A 26,304-nucleotide genomic window follows, 5' to 3' on the forward strand; every position below is an offset into this window, starting at 1 on the left:
GCCCATGCCCTGGACATTCAGGGTTAGAAACAATACTCTACCCATGACAATTTTTCCTAGTAAGGGGAGGGCTGCAGACTGGAAAGGTGGACCTCCGATCTTCAGAACTGTGGGCTGGAGGGTGGTCGCCAGGTATAATACTGTGCGTTTGTGAGGGGATGCTCAAATTTAACAAACACACATTTTTCAACTCCCAACCCCAAGGAGCCAGAGCAACATATGGCTGCCCAAATAGTTAACTTACCATTCCGACTTTTAAATGGAAGCGTCTGGGAGGCTGCCACTTCTCTTGTCTGGCCTCTAGGCTTTGGAAATCCTTCCCTCTTGACACTCAGAAAGTGTGACAACCTCCTAAGCTTCAGGAAGGCTTTAAAGACATGGTTATTTGAGCAAGCCTACGTTTAGTAACCTCGCAATTGTAGCATTTGGTCTTCAGCGCCATGAAACTCAAGGGTGTACGTGCGCTAAATAAGTATCTATTAACATAACATAACGTAGCCCAGCAAGCGTATAGGTCCTGTGCAATGACATCTCAAAGGCCACAGAGATCCCAAAGTGGGGGTTCTAAGCATGGTCTCTGCAGTCTGCCCAGAGCCTTCGGCATCCAAGGGTGGCAGTGTCCGGTGGGCTCACCTGCAGTGGAGAGTTGTCCTGCCTCTCTACCTGGGCCGCAGGGGGGTGGGGGAGGTGGAATGGGGAAAGAGGCTCCCCAGGGAAAGTAAGACAAGGAAGAAAAAGAAGGGGGGAGGCCCCCTGTGCGGTCTTCGGTATGCAGGAGTTACCAGTAAGAGAGTCATGCAATTTCTAGAGTGACTCAATCACACTAGCTGCAGCTAGAGCATATCATCAGCCATCTGGGAGTGCCCGCAGGGAGTGGGATGGAGGATGCACTGTGCTGAATGATCAATGACTCCTCGGATGAAGCTCCCATGACCCCTAAGCAGGACCGGCGGCATCTGTATCCCGAAAGTGAGCCACCACAGCAAGCACTGATATCCGCTTGTGCTGTGCCTGCAACAATGTGGGGGTCCTGGACACACTGGCATCACTTTGAGGGGCCTGTTCCTGGTGCCACCGGAGTCTCCGTTAGCCTGGGGAGCATCTCCACTGGCATGTGGAGGAGCATCAGAGGTTGTAGCTCTGCGATGGTCGCCTCCGCATTCTTCACCATCTCAGAGAGATTTCTTTGGCCCTCGCAGACCCAATTGTGGCACTACCCCATCTGCCGTGCACCCCAGGTCTAGTCTGGTCACCAAGCTGGCATTGATGGTGGCATCTATCTTTGCAGACATTGGGTCTTGGGCAGTTTGCGACAACGCTCCGATAGCAACAGAGTCCTGTGCCATTTCCGTGGGTTGATTCCTAGTAGCCACCTTACCTTGAGGTGCCTTACCCAGCTTTTCTCACACCATCCTTGTTCTCCTGCTTAGAGGTGCCTTACCCAGCTTTGTTCACACCATCCCTGTGCTTCGCGGGCGCGCAAATCACTGTCTACAGCATTGGCTGTCCCCAGTAGCCGCCAGAATCCCAGCCCACTCCTCCCCACTCACCTCGCCGGCACCCCAGACTCACAATTCACCACCGCTGGGTGGGTGAGGTGGAGAGGGCTTGTGGAGTCAGCTGCTGCCCATGGCTCCAACCCCCTTCATTCAGGCCCGCAGCAAAGTGGCCCCTGCGCCCCAGCTCAGTGGCACAGACCTCTTGGGTGCGACGTGCAGTGCATCACAGCTCAGGCAAGCCTGCAGTCCTGGAGTCCACCCACTGCTGCTGCCGACCTCAGGCAGTCACTGGGCTCGACGATGCCGCCAGATTTACAGGCCCCTAACTCGCATTGTCTCATGTTTTCAAAATTTGTAGGCGTCAGTACTTGTTTGTTTAGTTAACAATATCACATCAAGTGATATTACCCAGCATTAACACCAAAAACATCTCAGGAAGTGACGTCATGAAAGCAACATCCCAAAAAATGCCATTCCCTGTGCTTGTGCTTCATACCACCACAGCATTGGCAATCTTTATTTGGTAGGCTATCCTTTGCATTATAACAGGTAGCATAACTTGGAAACAGTGCCTTGAAGCAGCCAACTAGGGTAGGAGGAGGGTCAGTTTAAGGAAACAACAGTCAGTCAGTCTAAGCAAACATGACTTTATGGACCCAGTCTAAATAGCACAATAGGTTGTTACCTTGGGGCACCTGTCAGAGGTTAAGAAATTTGCAGCACAAAATGAGCTTTGGCCACCAATGATGGGCCATACATTCTTGCTACTTCCTGTTTGATCTTGAATCCTGGTACTTTTCGCATGATAAAAATAAGGTTAGTTAGCCCATCGTTTGTTGGGCATCACAGATTATTTTCTATCATTCATTTATAAACGTATACGATAATTGAAATTAATGTTATGAACTTTCAATGCAGAAGCATCTACGGGCTTTAAATTGGAATTGTCTTGTAACCATATGATATTGAGCAGTTGTTTTCAATACATCTGTTTCTTAATTCATTGCAAAAGCAGCCAGTTAACATCTACAAATTGCTGAACACAAATTGGGAGAAATAGCAGAGGCAGTAAGGAGGTTGGGGATACCTGTCCCCTAACTGCTTACATTGCACCCATCCAGCAAACACAACATCAAATGCAGGCTGCAAAGGCTACCTTCATGCCACACTTTCATTTTCAGGTCCAGAGTGACAGCACAATGGTCTCCAAGAAGAAATTGCCAATTTCATGAAAAAAGTATGAATAATGTATGGAGTTCTCTCTCCCCATCTAAACGTGTTTCTCATACTTTTCCGATTCACAAACATTCCAGAAAGAAGGCATGGAAGTTGTACTAGGTGCAGGTTTCCGGACTTACTTATGAGAAAATCATATGACTTTCTATGCTGGCTCCTATGTCTGATACACAGAGCTCTCCAATGCAGGGAGCTCATCACAAAGGGAATAGTAGACCTGTATTAATATACTCATGTGGGGATGTTGGAAGGAACTCAAGCAACCCAGAACAGGTTTTGCACTTTTTGGCATACTTTGATATGTCATCCTATGTGGGTCCCACTCACACTGTGTCCCTGAAATCAAGCTATACCCAGCTGATGAGCCCATAACTAGGCCCCAATCTGTTCTGGGTGTTTGTGTTCCGGTTCAGGGATGACCTAGCTTGGCAGTTCAGGCTGGGTTGTTCCCATTGGAGCAGGACCAAGACTGATTTACATATAGCTGGGTCCAAACTGAAGTGGCATGGTGTGCAAACTAACGAGGCTGGGATTCATTCAAGCATTCCATCCATCACTTTTTTTGTATAGTTTGATATAGCACCTTAAGTGGGATGGGTTTGCCCATACGTGGGTCCTGAGCACACTGTGTCACTGGAACCAATCTATACCCAGCTGATGAGCCAATAACTAGGGCTAAACGGGTCCTGGGTTGTTTGTGTTCTGGTTTAGGGAGGGCCTGGCTTGGCAGCTTGGTCTGGACTGTTTCCATTGGAGCAGGGTCAACACTGATTTACTTACAGCTGGGTCCAAAGTGAGGTGGCATGTGTGCATAATAACAATGGACTGGGATGTGGGCCGAGTAAGTACCAGTAGTTGGGATGAATTCAAGCATAACATCATCACTTTTTTTGTATACATTGATCTATCTCATTAGGGCACAGTATGCCTCCTGTCCCACGTGCTGTTCTGTGTTCCATAGGTGAGGCCTGCTCTCAGTTTCTTGTGCAGTTCTGTTGCCATTCTGGCAAATCCTGGCAATGTCTTCATGTGACATTCTGCTTCCCTAAGGCGGACTTTACTCTCAGCATCATGCAAAGTTATGTCTCCAGTAGGGTGAGCCTTCCCTGCTTTATGAGCAGTTCTGTCTCTCATATTCACTCATGTTCTTTGCTCCTATGCTTTGTGTGTTTCTGTCTCCCATAGGGTGGACCCTGCTCTCTGCTCAAAATGCAGTCCTTCATCCATATACCTGCATATGTTCTCCTGTGCAGTTCTGAGGTTCCTAGCCTTCTGTGCAGTTTTATGTCGCTTAGCGCAAATTCTGGATTTTATTTATGTGCAAATCTGTCTGCCACAGTGAGGGTCCTGCTCTATGCATCTTGGAAATGTATGCCTCGCATAAATAAGCGCTGTTCTCCACTGCATGGACATTTCCAGTTCCCAAACGGTAGGACCTGTTTTTTGCATCATGTGAACTTAAAGGTAAGCTTTGCTCTGTACTTCATGTGCAGTTCTGTCATCTTTTAGCGCCTTGAGACCTCACGGTGAGATGTGCGCTATACAATAATTTTTTGACATTGACATTGACATAGTCTTCTTCTGCTCTCCTTAATGTGCAGTGCCGTCTCCTATTGGACGGGCCCCGCTGTCTGACCCAAAGACACTTCTGTCTCCCAAAGGCAAATTCTGGTAACTGCATAACATGCATTTCTGTTCGCCATAGTGTGGCCCTGCTTTCTGCTAGTGTGCAGCTCTGTCTCCAAAGGGTTGGGAACCTGATCTCTGCGTCATGTGCAGTTCTATTTCCCACAGGGGAGCCCTACTATCTGCATCATGTGCAGAACTGCCTCCCTTAGGCATGCCCTGCTCTGGCACCAAGTGCAGTACTGCCCCCCATAGTGAGGTTCCGTGAAAATCGTTACGACGTTTTGGGCATCGCCGAATATGGACGAGTGTGGTATCTATGAACCGTAAATGACGAGTTTAGTAAGTGTACGCGGTATCACCATGCTACCCAGAAGAGTTCGTCTTATTTACAGGTTTTTCCAATGAACCCTCGGGTTCCATTTTAGATACGGCATCCATTTTGTTTCTTGCCCTCACGTAGTCAGCGAACAGGCAACTGTCCGCATCGTGACCTTTTGTTCCCAAGCTTCACGGAAGAAGCATATGCCTTTTCATGCGTCTTTTATGAGTAGGGGGAGGACACTGCTAAAGCAGTTGCCTCCGCCCGAAGGTGATTCTGCCGTGCCGGTCTATTGTTTCAGCCTCGCACGTGCTGGGATCAAGCCCTTTTAAGCTACGATTACGCATCCAATATTATCCTCACACTCTCTCCTCCCTGTTGTCTGACTTCCCTGCAGCTGTTCTTGTCTCTTTCTCTTGCTTATTTACAACTCAAGTGGAATGTACCTAATGGTGGGAAGATGTGCTTTCACAGTTGGAACTGGTGATGTTAATGTAATTATGTTCCGGGGTTCTGAATACATGAAAGCGATCCTTTTGAATTTTACTGTGGGAACTGAGCTGTAACCTTTTGCTTACATATTGTGCAATGACAAGATCTTGTATAAAAGAGAGCGACCCACAAATACAATTTGAAGCAGACTCTTGGAACCTACACTCTGTTGTACTTCTCATGACTTTTGCATCCCTGCAGTAATAAACGCTGATCTTTGACGCCGAAGGAAGTCTCCCGTGTCTCTGTCTTTAGTGCGCCAGAACAGGTATCCCACAAAGGTTTTAGGTGTTGTTCCCTGGCACCGCTGGGCCTTAAATAGTTCAGTCCTTCAGTTGGCGCCCAACACGGGGCGACATCGGCGGTACCGGTCCAAAGCCTGACGATTGTGAGGAACTTCGTGTGAAATCTCCGAGGAAAAGGTGCACCCCGCTTCATCGATCCTGTTGTCGAATTAAGTGGTCCGAAGATTTTTCCCGCGAAGATTCCCGCCTCCTGACGGCTGCGACGGACCGATGCCCTGACTGTCGACCTGCTTTCGACGCCTGGCGTAGACCTTTCGTACAGCGAGACGATAGACGGGCCTTCCTGGTGACGCCATTGAAGCTCTCAGTTAAGTATTTGTGGGTCGCTCCCAGTCCTTAGTTGTTGTTTCAGCTTGTTGAAGCTTTGTTGTTTGCATGGTTCCATTGCATTTGTGGTTCTTAGTTGTTGGTTCTTAGTTGTTATTTGACAGTTGCAATTGCCAAAAACCGAGGGTTTTGTCTTTCACGAAGATTCAGTACTTCGGTAACCCTTGAAGTTTGATACTAGGTTAGTGTGCACGATGCCTAGCCATAGTGGTTTTCTTGGTTTCTTTAAATGTTGCAACAAGGATTCCCGGTTGGAGGACTCGTGTCCGATACCTCCAGTTGGAACTCCGATATATGAGCTCTATAGTCGACATGGTGTGAGCCCTATTATATATAATAAATATTGGGTCCGTTACACGAAAAAAGATGGTGTCCTTAGTTGGCCACCGCACGGAAGTTTTGAACTTGCGATTTTAGATAATCTTGAAGCTAAATTGTTTAAAAAGAAAGCTAGGCCAGCTATGTTTGATTCCTTTCGGTTGTGGCGTAAAGAGGCCAAGCAGAAAGAAATCAAACAGCTTAAAAAGGTTCGAAGAGAAGGGATCGTTCCGATAATGCAAGTTGTACAACAATGTCAGCGAGATAAAGAAGAAAAAGAAATAGAAGTTTCCACTAGACTGCATCACATGAGGATAGACAAATGTTATCCGGTTTTACCAACTAGTCAGGATAAGAAAGAAGAGGATTTAAAGGAGGATCCCTTGTTAGCATATTTGATGAAATCGCCACCTCCTTATGCACAGGGTGCTACAGCCCCTGTAGTTCCTCCTGTAGTTCCGCCTGTTGTTCCTCCTGTTGTCCCTCCTGTTGTTCCGGCGGCTGCGGGACAGCCCGGTGTTGGTCCTACGTTTGTCCCACCACCTGTCTCTATTACTACTGCTCCTTTGCCTGTACCTTATCAGCCTCTTGTCCCTGCCACCCCGACTATCTTGCCTGCTTCTGCTGTGTCTGCCGTCACTTCAAACGTTGTGGCTCCTGTTCTCCTTTCTCCTTCTGTTCGTAATCGTATCCCTAACACTGTTGCTACCCTTTATTCACCGCTTTCTGGTCAGTTATTTCCATCCGATACTTCTGAAACTCCCCAAAGACGGAGTCAGATCCCTAGTGGAAGGGAAAAAGAGACGTTAGTGACAATGGCACATAGGTGGATAAGACATCCTGCCAACTACCCTCCACGCATGGTTTTCGAGACGTTTTCTCAGTTTAATGAGCCGACACAGAGATTCGTGTTCGAAGAAATGTGTAACTTTTTGAGGGAAGAATGGTATAATGACAATTTAGATAACGTACCGCCCGATATGATTGAACTTCAGAGTCAATTTTCGAGCTGTATGATTGTAGGTGGCGATGTACGACGTGCCTTAGAGCGATTGTTATCCTTTAGATCCACAGTGCCTTCTTGCGTGTCATTTAATGATGACGACTTAGAAACTTGGAAAGCGGCTCCTGGTCAGTATCCCATGAGAGAAGTTCCGCCAGTATACATGCCAGGTGCTCCTGCTGCTAATCCTCCGATTCTTCCACATTTCCAAAGAGTTTGGATACACCTCCCATGGAAGCGATCAGAAGTCTTGCAGGTGAAACAATCTTTGCCTGATCCACGCAAGAATCCGGCGGGTTACTATAAGGAGTTGTCCCAATTGGTAGATGCTACTATTATGAACCTTGCCGACATCGACATGCTGTTCGGTAATGTTGTGCCACAACCGGTTTGGGCGAAATTTCGTCAGGAAAATCATGCGAATGAGTTAGGCGGTGATTGGGCTGCACTAATAGCAGCTGATGGCCGACAAGTTGGTGGGGCTAAGCCTGAGCAGTTAATTACGGATCTACCTCAGAGAATAATTACACTTATGAAAACTCTCATGCCAGCGATGAGGGTGAACTGGGATAAATTATCAGCTTGTAAGCAAAAGAAAGACGAGAGTGTCTCGGACTTCTTTACTAGGTTCGAGGAAGCATTTGTCGATCATAGTGGTCAGGATATGAGCACTGAGGGAGGTCAGCGGTTATTCGTTGATAAGTTCGTGTTAAATCTGTTACCTGAATTATGCAACAAATTGAAGAATTCAGAAAGTGCATGGGCTGTTTCAACCACTGCACAGATATTAGCGACGGCTCAATATTATGAGAATAGGGAAAAAGAAGAAAGTGATCGTGTAGATAAGAAAACGAAGGAGCTCAAAACGAAGGTTTTGTTGCAGCAAGCGTATCCTCCACGTTCAAATCAAAATGATTCGCAACAGCAATATAGACCACAATCGCAATCCTCCAGAATACAGTCACGTCCTGACTCCTCTGACTTCAGATCTTTGCTTGGGTATAACCAGTGTGCATATTGTAGAGGAGAGGGACATATAAAATATGATTGTCCGGCTTTACGTGATCGCCTTAATGGTGTATCGGCACGAGGGGGTCGTGGTGGTCCTCAACAAGCATCTCGAGGTAGAGGCCGCGGTACCTTTCAAAATCAGACTGAGCGCCCTAATACGTCCTCGGACGCGATTAATTGTTTTGACCAGCGAAATGTAAGGTCCGATAAATCAGCGCAGTATTATGTGGACGACTATTACGTTGAACATGAGACAGTTGTAAACGATCGTTACTAGGACAGCCACCGACAGAGAGAGGGAGTAGTATCAGTTCCGGTTGATCAGAGTGGGCCTTACGTCGCAGTTGCTACATCTGGCGTAGTTGAGCCTTTTCTGTTAGACACTGGTGCGACGAAAAGTTCCATCATGCATTTGAAACTCCCTGGCGCACCTTTTTCCGGCTTAACAAATGTTTCCGTTGGATTCTCTGGCGCCCCTGTTAGCAATCCTGTCTCTAGCCCTTTACCCCTTACAATTGGCCCTCGTGAGCTGGAGGCTCCATTGATTTTATCTACTGGTTGTGGTGAGAATCTTCTGGGCTTGGATTTGTTAAAACGGTTATATGCGACATTGTATTGCTCTCCTGAAGGAGTGGAGCTTACATTAGGTCGGAGAGTAATCTCTCCTATGTACTTGTCAATCGATAAACTCCCGCCGGAATTGAGCTCCCTTCCTGCGTCTCTATGGGCCACAGGTCCCAATGACGTGGGTCTCTTGAACATCCCACCTTATATGATCAAGCTGAAACCAAATGTGCTATTGCCACGTATACCTCAGTATCGTATCTCCATTGAGGGAGAACGGGCGCTATTAACGATTGTACACGATCTGATCGGAAAGGACGTCGTTGAAGAAACTCGGGGAAATGTGTGTAATAGTCCTGTGTTACCCATTTTAAAATGAACTGAGCCATCTAAACCTCCTGTGTACCGTTTCATAATCGATTTGAGAGAAGTAAATAAAATCGTGATTCCACAGTTCCCCGTGGTCCCTGATATCACGACTTTGTTGACCCTGATTCCAGCGTCTGCCTCCTGGTTCACGGTGATCGACCTAAAGAATGCTTTCTTTAGTATCCCGATTGCTGAGGAAAGCAGAGACCTATTCGGATTCTCATTAGGTGGTCGCAGTTTTAGACTGAAACGTGCACCACAGGGCTATTGTGAGAGTCCGTCGATCTACAGTCAAGCCCTTAAAAGTCAACTTGATTCATTTGTATTACCGGCAGGCGCAGCCTTGATTCAGTACGTTGATGACCTGTTGGTAGCTGCTGATACCGAAGATATTTGTAGAACTGCTACAGTATCGTTGTTGCGGCATTTATGTGACTTGCATCACAAGGTGTCACCTTCCAAGCTGCAATATTGTTGCCAAGAAGTAACCTACTTAGGTCACTTATTGTCAAAAGATGGGAGAAGGTTGACCCCAGAAAGAATTGCAGCGATTACCCAAATGACTGTGCCAAAAACTCAGAGAGATGTACGTGCCTTTCTAGGTATCACGTCATACTGCAGACAATGGATCCCAAATTTTTCACTATTGGCGAAACCATTGTTAGCTCTCACCTGCAAGGATGTTCCGACTCCTTTGCCATGGACGGAAGAGTGTCAAAAAGGTTTTTCTGAATTACGTGATGCGTTGTGTTCGGCTCCTGTGTTAGGTACTCCTGATTACAGTAAGCCATTTACACTGTACGTTCACGAGAGGGATGGTTGTGCGTTGAGTGTTCTGGCGCAACAATTTGGTGACAAACAGCGCCCATGCGCATATTTTTCTTCGACCTTAGACCCAGTAGCTAGAGCTTTGCCGAGTTGTTTAAGAGCAACAGCGGCAGCTGCGGCGTCCATTCGACAGTCCGCAGGTCTGGTCATGGATAATATGCTTACGGTGATGGTTCCGCATGCAGTTGACACTCTCTTGAACCGAACGAAAACTCAACATTTGACGAGCGCAAGGTTGTCTGGGTATGAGCTGACGTTACTGGCTAGTCACATACGGATAAAACGGTGTAATGTGTTGAATCCAGCAACATTATTGCCGATCAACACGGAGTCAAGTGATGTAGCACCACATGACTGTTATCTGAGAACTGAAGAAGAAACGAAGGGTCGTATTGACCTAAAAGTTACTCCATTGGTAGATCCCGATGGTACTTTGTATGTTGATGGTTCCTGTTTTAAGTTGCCGAATGGTGATGTGACGACGGCGTATGCTGTAGTGACGTTGAGTACGATTGTGGAAACTGCGAGATTGAGTCAGAATTCGGCTCAGGCAGCTGAGTTGATTGCCTTGACGAGAGCGTGTGTGTTGTCTAGAGGAAAACGGGTGAATGTGTTTACAGATAGTCAGTATGCTTTTGGTGTGGCACATAGTTTTGGGCGATTGTGGAAAGACAGAGGATTTTTTACGTCGCATGGTACGAAGATTCAGCATGGACAGCTTGTGAATGACCTTTTAGATGCACTTACATTGCCTAAGCAGGTGGTCATAATTAAATGTAGTGCGCACCGAAAAGTGACAGATGATGTTGGTCATGGTAATGCGTTTGCAGACAAAACTGCTAAAGAGACAGCTAGAGATCTGACAAATCGAATGTACGTTGCGAATTCGGTAAGATGGCCAGCCGAGACTAGCATGTGTGAGGACACAGTTGAAAGTGTGAAGGAAATACAGAATGAGGCCACTGAAATGGAAAAGACTAAGTGGAAAGAAAGCACGGGAAAATTAGACGAGAATGGATGTTGGGTTGACTTGTCAGAGAAACAGAGATGGATGTTACCGGATGCATATGTGCTTGCTGTTGTTACAATGGCCCATGGCACAGCACATATTAGCTCGAAGGGCATATGCAAGTTGTTGTCTCCTGTATGGAAGAATGATGGGATTACTAAATGTGCAGAGAGAGTGGTTAAGAATTGCATGGTATGTTTGATGCATAATCCCGGTAAGGGCACCCCCACTCCACCTGGTCATTTTGCCCCTCCTACATGTCCTTTCGAAGTTATCCAATTGGACTTCATCCATATGGAGAGATGCAACAATTTGAAGTATGTTTTGGTCGTAGTATGCGCATTCTCCAGATGGATTGAGGCTTACCCTCTTAAGGATAATACTGCTCTATCCACAGCTAAAATTCTGCTCAAAGAGTATTTCCCCAGGTACGACATGCCTCGGATTGTATGGTCGGACAACGGAAGTGAGTTTGTGGGAAGTGTGATGAAGAGTGTGTGTCGTGGTTTAGGAATATCCCAAAAATTTCATAGTGCTAATCATCCTCAGTCAGCAGGTTTGGTGGAAGGATATAATGGCACCCTGAAATTGAAGCTTGCTAAAATCCAGGCAACGACTGGTTTATCATGGCCCGACGCTTTGCCTCTAGCTCTCTTATCGACCAGGGCTACTGTCTCGAGTAGGGCTTAGCCCATATGAGATTGTGTTCGGCCGTCCTGCGAACATTTGGGGGGTTCCGAGGCCTAAAGAGTTTAACAGACTTGAATATCCAATGTTGATTGATTATCTATATGATCTGACTGCTAAATTGAGTTTGATTCATCAACAGGTCTTTGAGGCTCTGCCGTCACAAACAGAGGGTCCTGGTCATCGGCTCCAACCAGGGGACTGGGTCCTCACCCGTAATTTCGGACGAAAACGTCACCTTGAGCCGAGATTTGTGGGACCCTTCCAGGTGCTACTAGCCACGAGGACGGCTGTTCGGCTGGAGGGACGAAAACACTGGGTGCATGCCACCCACACCAAGAAGGTTCCGCTTCCTCTGCCGGCAGACACATGGATACGTAAAGGTTTTTCCTCGTCTGAAACTGACGTTCCCCAGCGCTTTGTCCCATTTAGCGAAGCTCAGCCCATAGGGAACACTTCAGTTTTATCTGACACCCCTGTTGATTCCTCTCAAACAATTTCCTTTCCTTCATCATTGGAGAATTCAAGTACTGAACAATTGCCTGAACAATCGAACACTCTTTCGCCATCCAATCCACTGTTTGAAGATCAGACTCGACCTGGAAGAAACCGATACTTTCTTCGTACACGCAATAAAGATGAATAAAATTTTTTATTATTTTGATTTCAAAATACCCCCTTATATTTTGCCTTGACGATTGTGGACATTTTATTATGTATGTATTTCTTTTCCAGAACAGCTAGGAGACGTATATAAAATTGATTATTTAACTGATTAAAACCTGCCATCTGGGTTGGCCGTAGGGCCGCGCGGGTACTTCTTTCTGTTTAGCAGTTATTGACATTAGGTCAATTTCTTTTGTCGATTTCTGGGAACTCCTGGGAATTGATAATCGCTACTCAGAACGAAGTGCGTCAAGAACGTTGCGGACGGTTGTTAGAGGATGGAGTTCTCCAAGCTGTCGAAGCTAGAGGAAAAGACGGCGCAAAGATCTAAATTGTACAGCACATTTCGAACAAAATGTTTTTTATTACAGGTTTTCATGTTGTTCCTAACTGTTTCTATGCTGCTGGTGGGTGGAGTATATTTTGGTTTTCAATCATTACTGCCTTCTGCCTTACCTACCTCTCCTTCTCACGATCTAAATTTCGTCTCTACTGTTTCTCCACATTCTTTTCACCTACTGCCCCAACATGAGCAAGTCAGACGTGCAGAATTTAGAAACAATTCCTTTGTGCAACTTTTGCATCAGCATCAGTTGGTGGTAAATGCTACAAATTGTTGGGTGTGTGGACTAATGCCACATACCATGGACAGAAGTATCCCATATTTGGTTCTTCCGTACAGCCCCCAAGGGTCAGCGCGGGCATTCCAAATAATGTTCCGTAGTGCACTAGATTCCTACCCCCATCGAGAGCCACGCTCAGCAAGCTTTGGCCCTGGCCCGTACCATAAGTCTCTGGCGATAGCGATGGCTGATCTAGATAGAGACATTTTTGATGCTTCGCTCATCCCAGAGGAGGAAGTGCAGGCCTATAAGTACCTTAGTGAGGCTGAGTATAGTATATCAGTGGGTGATAGGCAGCTTAAAAGCTCATCTCCGATCTGGATTGTATCTCACCTAGGCCACTTTTGTCTGCAAGGTCGTGGCCGAAATCCAAGAGCCCAGCTTGGGAAGAGTGCTTGTGTGGATACTTACGTTCTACCGATGCTCTTTTCCCCTGTCTTTCTGACTGCCAAGGGTACCTATTTTGTATGTTATGACCGAGCATATACGTGGTTACCTCATGACTTCTCAGGTACCTGCTATATTGCAAATCTCTTGCCCCCGACTTTCACTGTTGCTGCCGACTATCACAAAATCAGAGTTGTGAGAGGCGTCATTAGTAAAGAGGATACTTCCGGTCAAGAAGCAGGAGACTTCTTCAAGGGTTTCCTACCGTTTTGGGGCCCTATGGTCAATAGCAGAAATCTGAGACAGTTAACTCGTGTAGTAGAGTCAACCGCTAACATAACTGCAAGCGCCCTTGGTAATCTGACAGCAGAGCTTCAAGCGGATAGGCTTATGACGTTACAGAACCGTATGGTTCTAGACATTGTTCTAGCAGATAGAGGTGGTGTGTGCAAAGTCATCCATTCGAGCTGCTGCATATTCATACCGGATAACGCTCCAACGGTTTATCAAGCCATCTCCAAGTTGCACAAAATCTCGGAGTCCATACACGTGGACGAGGGAGATTGGACGCTTCTAGGATGGTTTTGGAATCTAATGTCGACTTGGGGTTGGAAGATTCTCATGGTTATAGGGGTTGTTGTGACATTTCTGTTCACGTGTTGTCTGTGTGTACAGTGTGGTCCTGCCTTATGTGGCCTTTGCGCTACAACGTGTATAAGAAGGCCATCTGTTACCAAAGAGGCATTGATGGATAGAATTATGTTCCAACAACATCTGAATGATCTGATGAATATCGAGATCAAATCCGACTTCGACTAGTTCTTGCCTACATGAGGGCAAAAGGAGCGTCTGAGGTTCCGTGAAAATCGTTACGACGTTTTGGGCATCGCCGAATATGGACGAGTGTGGTATCTATGAACCGTAAATGACGAGTTTAGTAAGTGTACGCGGTATCACCATGCTACCCAGAAGAGTTCGTCTTATTTACAGGTTTTTCCAATGAACCCTCGGGTTCCATTTTAGATACGGCATCCATTTTGTTTCTTGCCCTCACGTAGTCAGCGAACAGGCAACTGTCCGCATCGTGACCTTTTGTTCCCAAGCTTCACGGAAGAAGCATATGCCTTTTCATGCGTCTTTTATGAGTAGGGGGAGGACACTGCTAAAGCAGTTGCCTCCGCCCGAAGGTGATTCTGCCGTGCCGGTCTATTGTTTCAGCCTCGCACGTGCTGGGATCAAGCCCTTTTAAGCTACGATTACGCATCCAATATTATCCTCACACTCTCTCCTCCCTGTTGTCTGACTTCCCTGCAGCTGTTCTTGTCTCTTTCTCTTGCTTATTTACAACTCAAGTGGAATGTACCTAATGGTGGGAAGATGTGCTTTCACAGTTGGAACTGGTGATGTTAATGTAATTATGTTCCGGGGTTCTGAATACATGAAAGCGATCCTTTTGAATTTTACTGTGGGAACTGAGCTGTAACCTTTTGCTTACATATTGTGCAATGACAAGATCTTGTATAAAAGAGAGCGACCCACAAATACAATTTGAAGCAGACTCTTGGAACCTACACTCTGTTGTACTTCTCATGACTTTTGCATCCCTGCAGTAATAAACGCTGATCTTTGACGCCGAAGGAAGTCTCCCGCGTCTCTGTCTTTAGTGCGCCAGAACAGGTATCCCACGAAGGTTTTAGGTGTTGTTCCCTGGCACCGCTGGGCCTTAAATAGTTCAGTCCTTCAGTAGGAATGCCCTGCTCTGGTATCATGTGCAGAACTGCCTCCCATAGGAATGCCCTGCTCTGGCATCAAGTGCAGTACTGCCTCCCATAGGAATGCCCTGCTCTAGCATCAAGTGCAGTACTGCCTCCCATAGGAATGCCCTGCTCTCGCATCAAGTGTAGTACTGCCTCCCTTAGGTATGCCCTGCACTGGCATCAAGTGCAGTACTGCCTCCCATAGGAATGCCCTGCTCTAGCATCAAGTGCAGTACTGCCTTCCATAGGTATGCCCTGCTCTGGCATCAAGTGCAGTACTGCCTCCCATAGGTATGCCCTGCCCTGGTATAATGTGCAGTACTGCCTCCCATAGGTATGCCCTGCTCTGGCATCATGTGCAGGCCTGCTTCCAATGTGCCAGTCCACTTCTCTGCTTCGTGTAGTTCTGCCTCCCACAGGAGAACCCTGCTTTCTGCTACTGCAGCTGCCACCTTTCGCGCTTTAGCCTGGTTTGTAAGCACTGATGACACCGATGACATACAGAGGATTTGGAGATATTATCACCTTGGGCGGAAACTCACTTAGGAAGCCATCTAACTAATGAGGCCATCTGCTGGGGCTAATCCTGGTCTATTCTTAGCACGGCCTGTCGGAGGTGGGTGTCCCCGGGTCCCATGGGCTCACGCAGAGAGAGGGCCCAATCTCTGTACCCCCTCCCGAGGGTGTACCCCAACACACCACACTGGAGGGGTACTGCTGTACCTCAACATGCCCTACAGGAGATTTACTTCTGTACCTCAGCACGCCACACAGGAGGGTACTGAACCTCAACACGCCAAACGACAGGGTGCTGAACCTGAATACGCCACACAGGAGGGGTACTGCAGTACCTCAACATGCCCTACAGGAGAGGTACTACCTTACATGCAAGGAAGGTACTGAACCTCAACACATCATACAAGAGGGTACTGAACCTCAGCAAGTCATACAGCAGTGAGAAGAGTATTGTTGTACCCCAACTCATATGGGGTACCATAGGATATCAACACAACCTGCAGCTGGTATCACTGAACCTTAACATACTCCATATGAGTCCTACTGTACCTCAACATGCCCTGCACCTGAATAATCCCTACAGAAGAAGGTACAGCTGTACCACAACCCATCTTAAATGATGGGGGTGTGACTGTGCCTGAAGATGCCATGAACCTGAGCATGCCCTATACAACTTGAATCCAAGATTCATGCCCATCTACAACTCTAACCCTCCTCCTGTATGGCCGATGACCTCACTACGCACTTTAACTAAAAAAAGACAGAGGTTTCAGACCAAGTAGCTCCACTCAAACTCGAACAAATAAGGCGAATCAAATCTAAACCCTGGTTCAACTTGGAACTTAATAACTATAGGCGTCAACTCAGACAAACGGAAAGGTCTTGGAGACTAAACCCCTCGACCTTGCACCTAGCGCAACTTAGATCTGCTCGGCTGGCATACAAAAAAACAATTTTTTGTGAAAAGGCATCTTTCTTCCGCAGCCAACTAGATCTGGCGAATAACAGACCGAGAGAACTTTTCAATATTGTCAAAAGCCAAACAAACTGCACTGCCTCTCACGAATTCCAAGCCACCAAAGAGCGATGTGAAAAAATTGCCACCTTCTTCACTAATAAAGTCTCAAAAATGTATCAATCCTTCATCCAAACCGCAAACCCTCCTTCCCTCTTAACCTGCCCCCCTTTATCCACCCTTGGCCAATCCGAAAGAGTTCTTACCAAGGACAATCAGGACGGCCTCCAGCTAAAAAACAATGTGCATTGGTCAGACTTTGAGCTAATGTTGAAAAACGAGGTCTTCAGTATAATTTCTAACCTAAAACCTTCTTCCCACACTATGGACCCCATCCCATCCCCAATTATAAAAGAACTCAACCACACCATTTCCCCATTCTAGACAAAAATCATCAATGCCTCTCTCATCTCAGGCTGTGTCCCAGACTCCCTTCCACTAGGACAAATCACTGCCATTCTCAAGAAACCAGGGGCCAACCCTAATGATCTTAACAACCTCAGACCCATCTCCAACCTCCTGTTCCTTGCAAAAACATTGAAGAAAAGATTTCTCCTTCAACTCAACAAACACATTGATGAGGTCAACCTCCTCAGCACCTTTCAATCAGGATTCAGGAAAGGCTGTAGCACTGAAACAGCTATGCTCAACATCTCTGACGATATTCACAAGGCTTTAGATGAAGGTGATGTCTGCCTCCTCATCCTTATTGACCTATCTGCGGCATTCAACGCAGTAAATCATTCAGTTCTTCTGGAGATCTTGTCGAAGCGCTCTGGCATGGAGACCTTGTCGAAGTGCTCAGGCATTAATGGCACAGTACTAAAATGGTTCAACTCCTTCCTTCAACACCGCTCGCAGCAAATTAAAATCAACTCCTGTCCTGTCTCTCAAAGCCAACAAAAGTCACACTTGGGGTCCCACAAGGCTCGATCCTCTCCCCAGCCCACATCAATCTCTTCATGGAGCCCCTCACAATCATCTTGAAAAAAACTGGAGTGAATTACCACCTTTCAAAATCAAGTCTCCCAGCGGCATCCGACACCTCAATGTCACTCTAACCGAGATCCAAACTTGGTTCAACGCTAATCACTTAAAGCTCAACCCAGATAAAACGGAACTAATCCTATTCTCTCCAAAAAGCAACCACCGACCAATCCAAGAGTGGCTCAAGAATCTCGTTGCCCTAAACTGCCCTCTCGTCCTATCAGACTCAGTTAAGTCTCTAGGCATCACCCTTGACAAGAACTTATCAATGGAGGCCCACATCAAAAACTCTGCAAAAGGTGCTCTTTTCTCAGTAAAACACCTCAAGAAATTAAAACCTTTTCTTTCCCATGATGACCTCAGGACAGTAGTTCAATCCCTAGTTCTCTCTAAAATGGACTACGGGAACGCCATCTCAACAGGGACTCCAAAAGCTCACTTAACCCAACTAAGGGCAGTGCTGAACATGGCCGCTCGACTCATATCTGGAGTAAAAATACTCCCTCAACTAGCTTCCCATGGAAGGGAGGTGTATTTACAAGCTGGCCTCCATCACACACAAACCCCTTCACTCTCCGGCCCCCAACTACCTGAACAACAAACTGGTAAGAGCAGGTCAACCCAGAACTCTGAGAAGCTCCAACTTACTCCCTCTTATCCCTCCAAAACTGAAAAAGAAAACCACCCAGTATCATTTGTTTTCTGGCAACGCTCCCAGGATGTGGAACGCTCTCCCTAGAGTCCTCAGATGCAACCCCTCCTCCTCCTGTTTCAAAAGGGACCTGAAACTCCATCTCCTTAACAAATACTTTCCTGACCAACGTCAGCTAACCTAGACTTCAATATCCAGGTTGACACATCTCTCTCTTGACATTCAAGGATAGTTGGTGACCGGACTGTGTTAGCCACCTTTGTTTGTTTTCTCTCCCTCCCCTGCACTGTTTACCTATTTTTCATGTTGTATTTTTTTTATCTCTGTTTTTGCTTCCTTACTGCCTTCCCACTATGTAATGCAACTTCCTTCTGTTTTTGCAGTGTTTATGTAAAGCGCTCGGATACCTACGGGTCAAGCTAGCGCTTTATAAAACGTTTTAAATAAATAAAAGAGATAGCAGTGTACCTGAACACAGCCTGTGTAATGGGGTAAACCTGTATCTCAAAGCATCCTACTGCTCTGCCTCAACATACGGTACTGCTGTGCATGAAACAGCCTATACTAAGGGGTACCTCCAAGCGATCACAGACCCAAGTAGGAGAAATGTCCATACCTCTTAGCCTCTGTATCCCCTCTCTAGTGTTGTACCATAGCAGGCCCTCCAGGAGATGGTTTCGCTGTACCTCAACATACCATACAGGAGGGGGTACCACTCTACCCCAACTCATTCTACAACAAGGAGTACACCTGTACCTCAAAACACCCTGTAGAAAGGAGTCTCAGTGTAACTTAATATGCCCTATACCTGAATATGCAGTGTACAGCTGTACATCAACACATCTTACAAGAGAGGGTACCACTGTACCAGAAGATACCATGCAGCTGAACAGGCCATGTCTAAAGGGATTCCAGTGTACCTTAACACACCTTGCTAATGGGGTACAATCCGAACCTCAGAACACACTAAAATACGTGCTACTGGTCTGCCTCAACAAGCCCTGCACACTGAAGTATGCTGTGCCTAAAAAATCCCTATATTAAGGGGTACCTCCAACCAATCACAGATCCTAGCGGGAGAAATGCATATATCTCTATCCCCTAACTGGTGCTGTAACTCAACATGCCATACACAAAGAGGTACCACCAACCACTCACAGATCCAAGTGAAAGAGAAATCCTGGCCTCTACAGCTCAATATCCCTTCTCTTTGAGCAGGACACCCCAATGCACTGCAGATCCAAGCAGGTGAAAGCTTCAGATCTCTATATCTTCTCACAGTGCTGCACCTCAACATGCTCTACACATGGGACGGTGCACCTTTGTGCAGGATGCGCTGAGGCGCAGCACTAGGGAGAAGCTGCAGCGTCTGAACCTCTCTTACTTGGAGATTTAGGACAAGGCCTTTGTTGCATCTGTGGTGCTGCACCTCAACATGCTCTACACATGGGACGGTGCACCTTTGTGCAGGATGCGCTGAGGCGCAGCACTAGGGAGAAGCTGCAGCGTCTGAACCTCTCTTACTTGGAGATTTAGGACAAGGCCTTTGTTGCATCTGTGGTGCTGCAAATCAACATGCTCTACGCATGGGACAGGGCACTTTTGTGCCAGAAGCTTTTAGGCGCAGCACTAGGGAGAAGCTGTAGCGTCTTAACCTCTCTTACTTGGAGATTGGAATTGAAATTGAAATATTTATAAAGCGCACGACTACCAGGAGGGTTCTTGGCGCTAGGGATGCAACCATAGGACGGTGGGGAGGGCGGACCGCTAGTGTGGAAAGGCTTGGGCAAAGAGAAATGTTTTCAGTACTTTATGGAACTCCAGATAATGGGGGGAGGACCTGAGGGGTGGAGGGAGGGTATTCCAGAAAGCGGGCGCGAGCGTGGAAAATTTGACGCCTCCCGACTTCTTCTTCCTAAAACGAGGGACAACCAATAAAGACTGCGAAGAAGAGTGCAACTCTCTGCTAGGAAGGTAAGCCTTAATTTCAGAGGAGATAAAGCCGGGGGCGGTCCCCGCCCTAGCCTGAAAAGTAATACAACCCATCTTGAACAGGGCACGTTCTCGGATAGGCAACCAATGCAGAGCTTTGAGCAGCGGGGTGACATGATGAGACTTGGAAAGATTGTAAACAAGTCGGGCGGCCTGATTTTGAACCAGTTGAAGTCTCCGGAGATTGTATGCGGGGACACTGGTATACAAAGCATTGCCGTAGTCTAAACGAGAGATGACCATAGCAGACAAGATAAGTTTAAGAGCAGAAAAAGAAAAGAAACGTGACACCTTTCGAATAGTGCGGAGAGTGAGGAAACACGAGGAGACTACTGAGCTAATCTGAGAGTGCAAAGTGAGGTGGGCATTTAGTTTTATCCCTAAGGTTTTGACCGAAAACGAGGGGGTAGGAGGAGAACCCAGGGAGGAAGGCGAAAACAGAGAATTCCAGGGACTGGAGGAACCACTTGTCAAAACCAACTCGGTTTTGTCAGGATTGAGTTTCAGATGGTTGTAGTTCATCCAGTCCCTGATGAAAAGCATAACAGAATGGAAATTATGAATAGAATCTGGAGAGGAGGATAAATTAAAAATAAGCTGGAGGTCATCAGCGTAGTTGTAGATCATGACTTCCATCTGCTGAAGTGCCAAAATAAGAGGGGAAATGTACAAATTAAACAACAGAGGGGACAAAGAAGATCCTTGCGGAGATTGAGGACAAGGCCTTTGTTGCATCAGTGGTGCTGCAAATCAACATGCTCTACACATGGGACAGGGCACCTTTGTGCTGGATGCATAGGGGCGCAGCACTAGGGAGAAGCTGCAGCGTCTGAAACTCTTACTTGGAGATTGAGGACGAGGCCTTTGTTGCATCTGTGCTGCTGCACCTCAACATGCTCTACGCATGGGACAGGGCACCTTTGTGCCAGAAGCTTTTATGCGCAGCACTAGGGAGAAGCTGCAGCAGTCTGAACCTCTCTTACTTGGAGATTGAGGACAAGGCCTTTGTTGTATCTATGGTGCTGCAAATCAACATGCTCTACACATGGGACGGTGCACCTTTGTGCAGGATGCGTTGAGGCGCAGCACTAGGGAGAAGCTGCAGCAGTCTGAACCTCTCTTACTTGGAGATTGAGGACAAGGCCTTTGTTGCATCCGTGGTGCTGCAAATCAACATGCTCTACACGTTGGATGGTGCACCTTTGTGCAGGATGCGTTGAGGCGCAGCACTAGGGAAAAGTTGCAGCAGTCTGAACCTCTCTTACTTGGACATTGAGGACAAGGCATTTGTTGCATCTGTGCTGCTGCAAATCAACATGCTCTACACATGGGACATGGCACCTTTGTGCAGGATGCGTTGAGGAGCAGCACTAGGGAGAAGCTGCAGCGTCTGAACCTCTCTTACTTGGACATTGAGGACAAGGCATTTTGTTGCATCTGTGGTGCTGCAAATCAACATGCTCTACACATGGGACATGGCACCTTTGTGCAGGATGCGTTGAGGCGCAGCACTAAGGTGAAGCTGCAGCAGTCTGAACCTATCTTACTTGGGGATTGAGGACAAGACCTTTGTTGCACCTCAACAGAGGCACCAGGAAAAGAGTTTTCCAGATGAGGCAATGCTTGGACAAGCGTGTTGCTCAGACCTCTATCACATCACGTATGCAATACAGCAGCACAGTGCTGTATAAATATGACATTTCTGTGGAGTAAAGTTAAAAGCATGAATTGTGTGCAATCATCCCTCTTTAGTGCTGTTTGGCCTTAACACAGCCTTATGTCCCAAGAGAGCCAGTGTTGTACCTTAACTCAGCTCTTCATGTAGGGTTTCTGCTGAGGAACGTGTTAATAGATGCAAGGGCAAGTCTGTATTTTATCTGGCCCTCTCATTTACCAGAATAGGCCATCTTTAACCTGTACAGCAGCCTACCCCAGCAGAACATGCACACAACCTATCATTTAGAATATGGACTTTGTACCTGACACACGGGCATATACATGCATGCCATATTTACAGATTATGGATCCTGTAGGTGTCTTCCAAAATATCCCTCAGCTTCAGCCTTCTACACAGTTAGTTAGCCTGCACGGGCATAACAGACTTCCCACCATGAGGGATGTGTCACTCAAAATCTGCCCCGATCACATAGAATAAGTACTGGAGGGTCAATGAACCGTTGTGTATTACACAGCACAACATTGTCAGGAATTGCGGCTTCCTACCCATATCCTACGCTGACGACACCCAAATAGTGGCAGCTATATCTAACAACACAACTGAGACAGCCGATAGATTTCGGCACTGCATGGATCAGGTTAGTCCCTGGATGCAAGGAAACTGCCTAAAATTAAATGGCGATAAGTCAGAGGTCATGCTGCTGGGGGCTGAACCTAACATTTGGCCACTCAATTGGTAGCCCGACAGTCTAGGCAGTTGCCCGTCACTAGTGGACAACGTAAGGAACTTGGGATTCATGTTTGACTCCAAACTTACGTTTAAGGCTCAAATTAATAAACTTGCCTCCTCCGTATGGTACACGCTGAAGCTGATCAGAAAACTGTTGGTATTTATCCCATCAGACACCTGCAAAACCTTTGTAACTATGCTGGCATTATCCAAAATGGATTATGGGAACTCTCTGTATGCAGGGCTTCAAAAACAGTTATTGCTAAAACTTCAGCGCCTCCAGAACGCTGCAGCCAGGCTGGTACTGGACATTCCCAGGTTTGAGCCCGTGGCTCTCAGAATGAGAAGTCTCAACTGGCTTCCCGTTGAGAAAATAATTCAATTCAAGTCATCTTGCCTGGCATATAATGCCTTGCATGGGTCAGGCCCTCACTTTCTGAAAACTAACCTATTACAGTATGATCCGCCTAGGACTCTCAGGTCCAGCAGTGCTAAGCTTCTCAAGACTCCCAGATTTAAACAACTAAGATGGGGGGAGTAGCCTCATACTTCACACAGCTAAAACCTGGAACAAGCTACCAGTAGAAATAAACAACAGCCCATTACTGTTATCTTTTCGAAAGAACCTAAAGACCTGGCTTTTGTCAGCATAGTCCTGGCTCTTGTGTTTGCACGACTCTTTCCCACCTCTGGCAGGCATAGTCATTTTTAGCGCCAAGACACCCATGGGCATTCGTGCGCTCTACAAATTTGATAATCAAATCAAATCAAATCAAACATACTGTGAGTACTGTAGCTCAATCCACCTGCAGATAATATATGTCCAACCAATACACTGAGCAAATGGGACATGGCCTACAGAATATTAACTGCATAATTTATGATTCAAACATTATGATACCAAGCATATGTATGCAAACATCATACCAAACCTCAGGTCACACACAGAATTAAGGGGATCTCGTGTACATGCAATATACACTGCATGCGTCTGGACTATCTTACAGTGTGTGTGCTCCAGACAGCACCAGGGTGTACACACAGCACTCCACCCCAGGGCCACAGGCGGGCACCTCGGTGCTTCCGGGAAGAAGGAACCCCGCAGGCACTTCATTTAAATCTCGGTGGTGCACTTGAACACGTGGGAGGTTCCTGTTCATTTAACAAACCACACGTGACTTTCTATTGCACCTATGCATGCATCAGAGGCGAAGCATGATGACGTCATCTTATAGGGAGCACATTTAAACGTACAGACTCCCTACGAAGAACGGCGGCTACCTTTGTCAAGTCCTTCTGTCTATCAATATCAAGGAAGCTTGGCCTGGGACCTGGGGGCGGGGACCTTTAAACTATGTGTACCGAGGGACCTTTGTTTTTGTTGGTTTAAGGGTCATGATCGATTTTTCCTCAAGTGTAATTTATATGCAAAACTCATCAACGATCTCTACCTAGATAAACTTATGTTATTTTCCACTCATTTGCACAAATCACTTTTAAACATCGAAAAAATCATGTGCTAAACTTATACAACCAAGCACCATCAAACACATAAACAACTGAACAAGGGTCTTATTCCAGTCGGATGAAAGCATGCCTAGAATGGAAGCAGAACGTTTACCATAACTTTGCTAGAACATGCAATACAAATGCCAACATCATTTCAGAACACATTATTTCAGCTGAGACTTTATCTGTGCACCATTTCAGTGACACATCGATCCTTTAGTGTGCCTGTTGTTCCAAACAACACTTAAGTGCTGCCAGAACCAGAAACACTCATATATATAGTCCCATCACTCAGTGAAGCCCAGGTAGGGAAAGAATAAATGAGTGCTTTGTTTTGGTTTCGGTAAAGGTAGATTGTTCTGATGTTTGACTTTTCAAAAGGACTAAACTGTGCTGTCTGTCTGGGTTAGGGAGTTGGTGCTATTTTCTTTTGTAGTGTTACATTTTTGTTTGCCTCCTTTTTCACTAGGATTGAAAAGCTGGATTCATTCTGTTTTGTTGTGTTACAGGATTGGTTTGGGGTTTTTAGTTTTTTGGCAAGGTTGAGGCTTTGGTTAGGGTTTTTTTATTAACAGTGGATGGTCGAATTTACGGTTAGATAGTCAGTTTAAGGCATTGGGTTTGGCAGTGATGTACGTTTGTTTTTTGTTTTTCAGCAGGTTGTTGGTTATCTGTAGAAACAAGTTTTTTTTAAATATGATTGAAAGGTGGTATAAGGTTGTTTTGTACGTTCAGTAAACAGGAGTGTTTGTCTTTTTATGTTTGGGTATCATTGAATTCCACTTTTTGTTAGCAAGATGATGGTTTGTATTTTTCTCTAGCAAACACAAGGAGATGATGAACGGAGCGCTGAAACTTTTCAGACACTCACCCCCAGTCACAGATCTGGGTTGAATCCATCATCATTCTGAATCCATCATCGTTCTTTAGCTCACTTTACCACCCGAGTTTGGACCCAGCCATATGCAAATCAGTGTTGACCCTGTGCCTCAAGGGAACAGTCCAGCCCAACCTGTCAAGTCATGTCTTTCCTGAACCGGAAACAGGTATCCTGGGACCGGTTTCGGGGTAACACCCCATATCAGCCAGGCTTTCTTGAATCCAGTGGCAAAGTGAGCAAGGGACCCACATCTGGGCATACTCTGCCAACTTAGGACGAAAAAAGCAAACACAAGTAGATGATGGACAGAGTATTTTTTCTAGGACAGACGTGTTGGGAAGGATCCTCTCCAGATGGGCCGATAAACAGCGTTTAGGGTTTCTAGTAGTATCATTTAGAGGATGGTGTGTGTAGTTTTTAGGCAGTCCTAAGATGCTAATTATTTTTTTCCAGAAGACATAGAGCACTGGGTTAGGAGAATTTCAATAGAATTGGAAGGTTTACGTTGAGCTGACCCGTCTAGGTTGAGGTTTTAGTTTGGGTTTCTTGGGATGGTTGTTTCTGGGTTTCTGTTGGTATGACAGATTGTTTTGGGGGAGTTGTCGAGGAGGTTGGTTTTGATCTTTCAGTACGATTGAGTGGTTGGTTTTGCACTTTTCAGCTGATTTAAAGCATCATCCTTTCATAAAGGTGCAAGGGCGGTATGCGGGGCTTTGCTTACCAAGAAGTAAGAGCTTGACTGTCTTGGCATCCTTGTCGGCATCTTCCTGCAGCTTTTTCTCCAGCTCCTTTGACCGCTTTGCAAGCTCTTTGTCCTCAGCACTGGCACCGCTCCCCATGCTGTCGGTGTCCTCCTGCTCCAGGTCTTCCCTTTCAGGAAACCCCTCCAGTGGGGAGCCCACAGAGGAAGAAATGGCGACGAGAGGGTGGATCAACTAAAGGGATGGAAAGGATTGCTGGACTCTGGCTGCTACGAAAGTGCAACTGCCCTGTGCATCTCTCCAACCTGCTCTCCCGTTACCTTAATTAGCAGTGGATAACACCAGCTCTTACTTGAGATTGTCAGTTTTCTTAAATCTCCCCACGTGACAGAAGGAAATCCTATTAAAAGGCTGAGAGGTTAAAGATGACTGGCAGTGTCTAGTAATGCCAGGCAGGGAGGCCAGCCTCGAGGTGCTTTTCCTGCCCACAGTAGCCCTTGCTGCTGTTTTGGTTGCCAGGAGCAGCGAACCCATGAGCAGCACAGGGTGCTTAGGTATCAATGTGCAAAATTAATCCAGCAGTTTAGACTCTTAAATCAGAACATTACAGGGCTGA

The 26,304-nt window shown here is 46.5% G+C and overlaps 1 protein-coding gene across 1 annotated transcript in view; it reads right to left on the minus strand.

Moving 5' to 3' along the window:
* GNAT2 (G protein subunit alpha transducin 2) overlaps positions 1–26,002 on the minus strand; it is a 106,319-nt gene extending 80,317 nt beyond the window's left edge. Inside the window, exon 1 of the mRNA XM_078644768.1 lies at positions 25,709–26,002. Coding sequence (XP_078500894.1) covers positions 25,709–25,826 — 118 coding nt within the window. The 5' untranslated portion in view covers positions 25,827–26,002. The remainder of the gene's footprint in view (positions 1–25,708) is intronic.
* Positions 26,003–26,304: the final 302 nt, after the last annotated feature.

Source organism: Lissotriton helveticus, chromosome 5_1 (assembly GCF_964261635.1).
Source record: "Lissotriton helveticus chromosome 5_1, aLisHel1.1, whole genome shotgun sequence".
In the NCBI taxonomy this organism is placed as follows: Eukaryota; Metazoa; Chordata; class Amphibia; order Caudata; family Salamandridae; genus Lissotriton; species Lissotriton helveticus.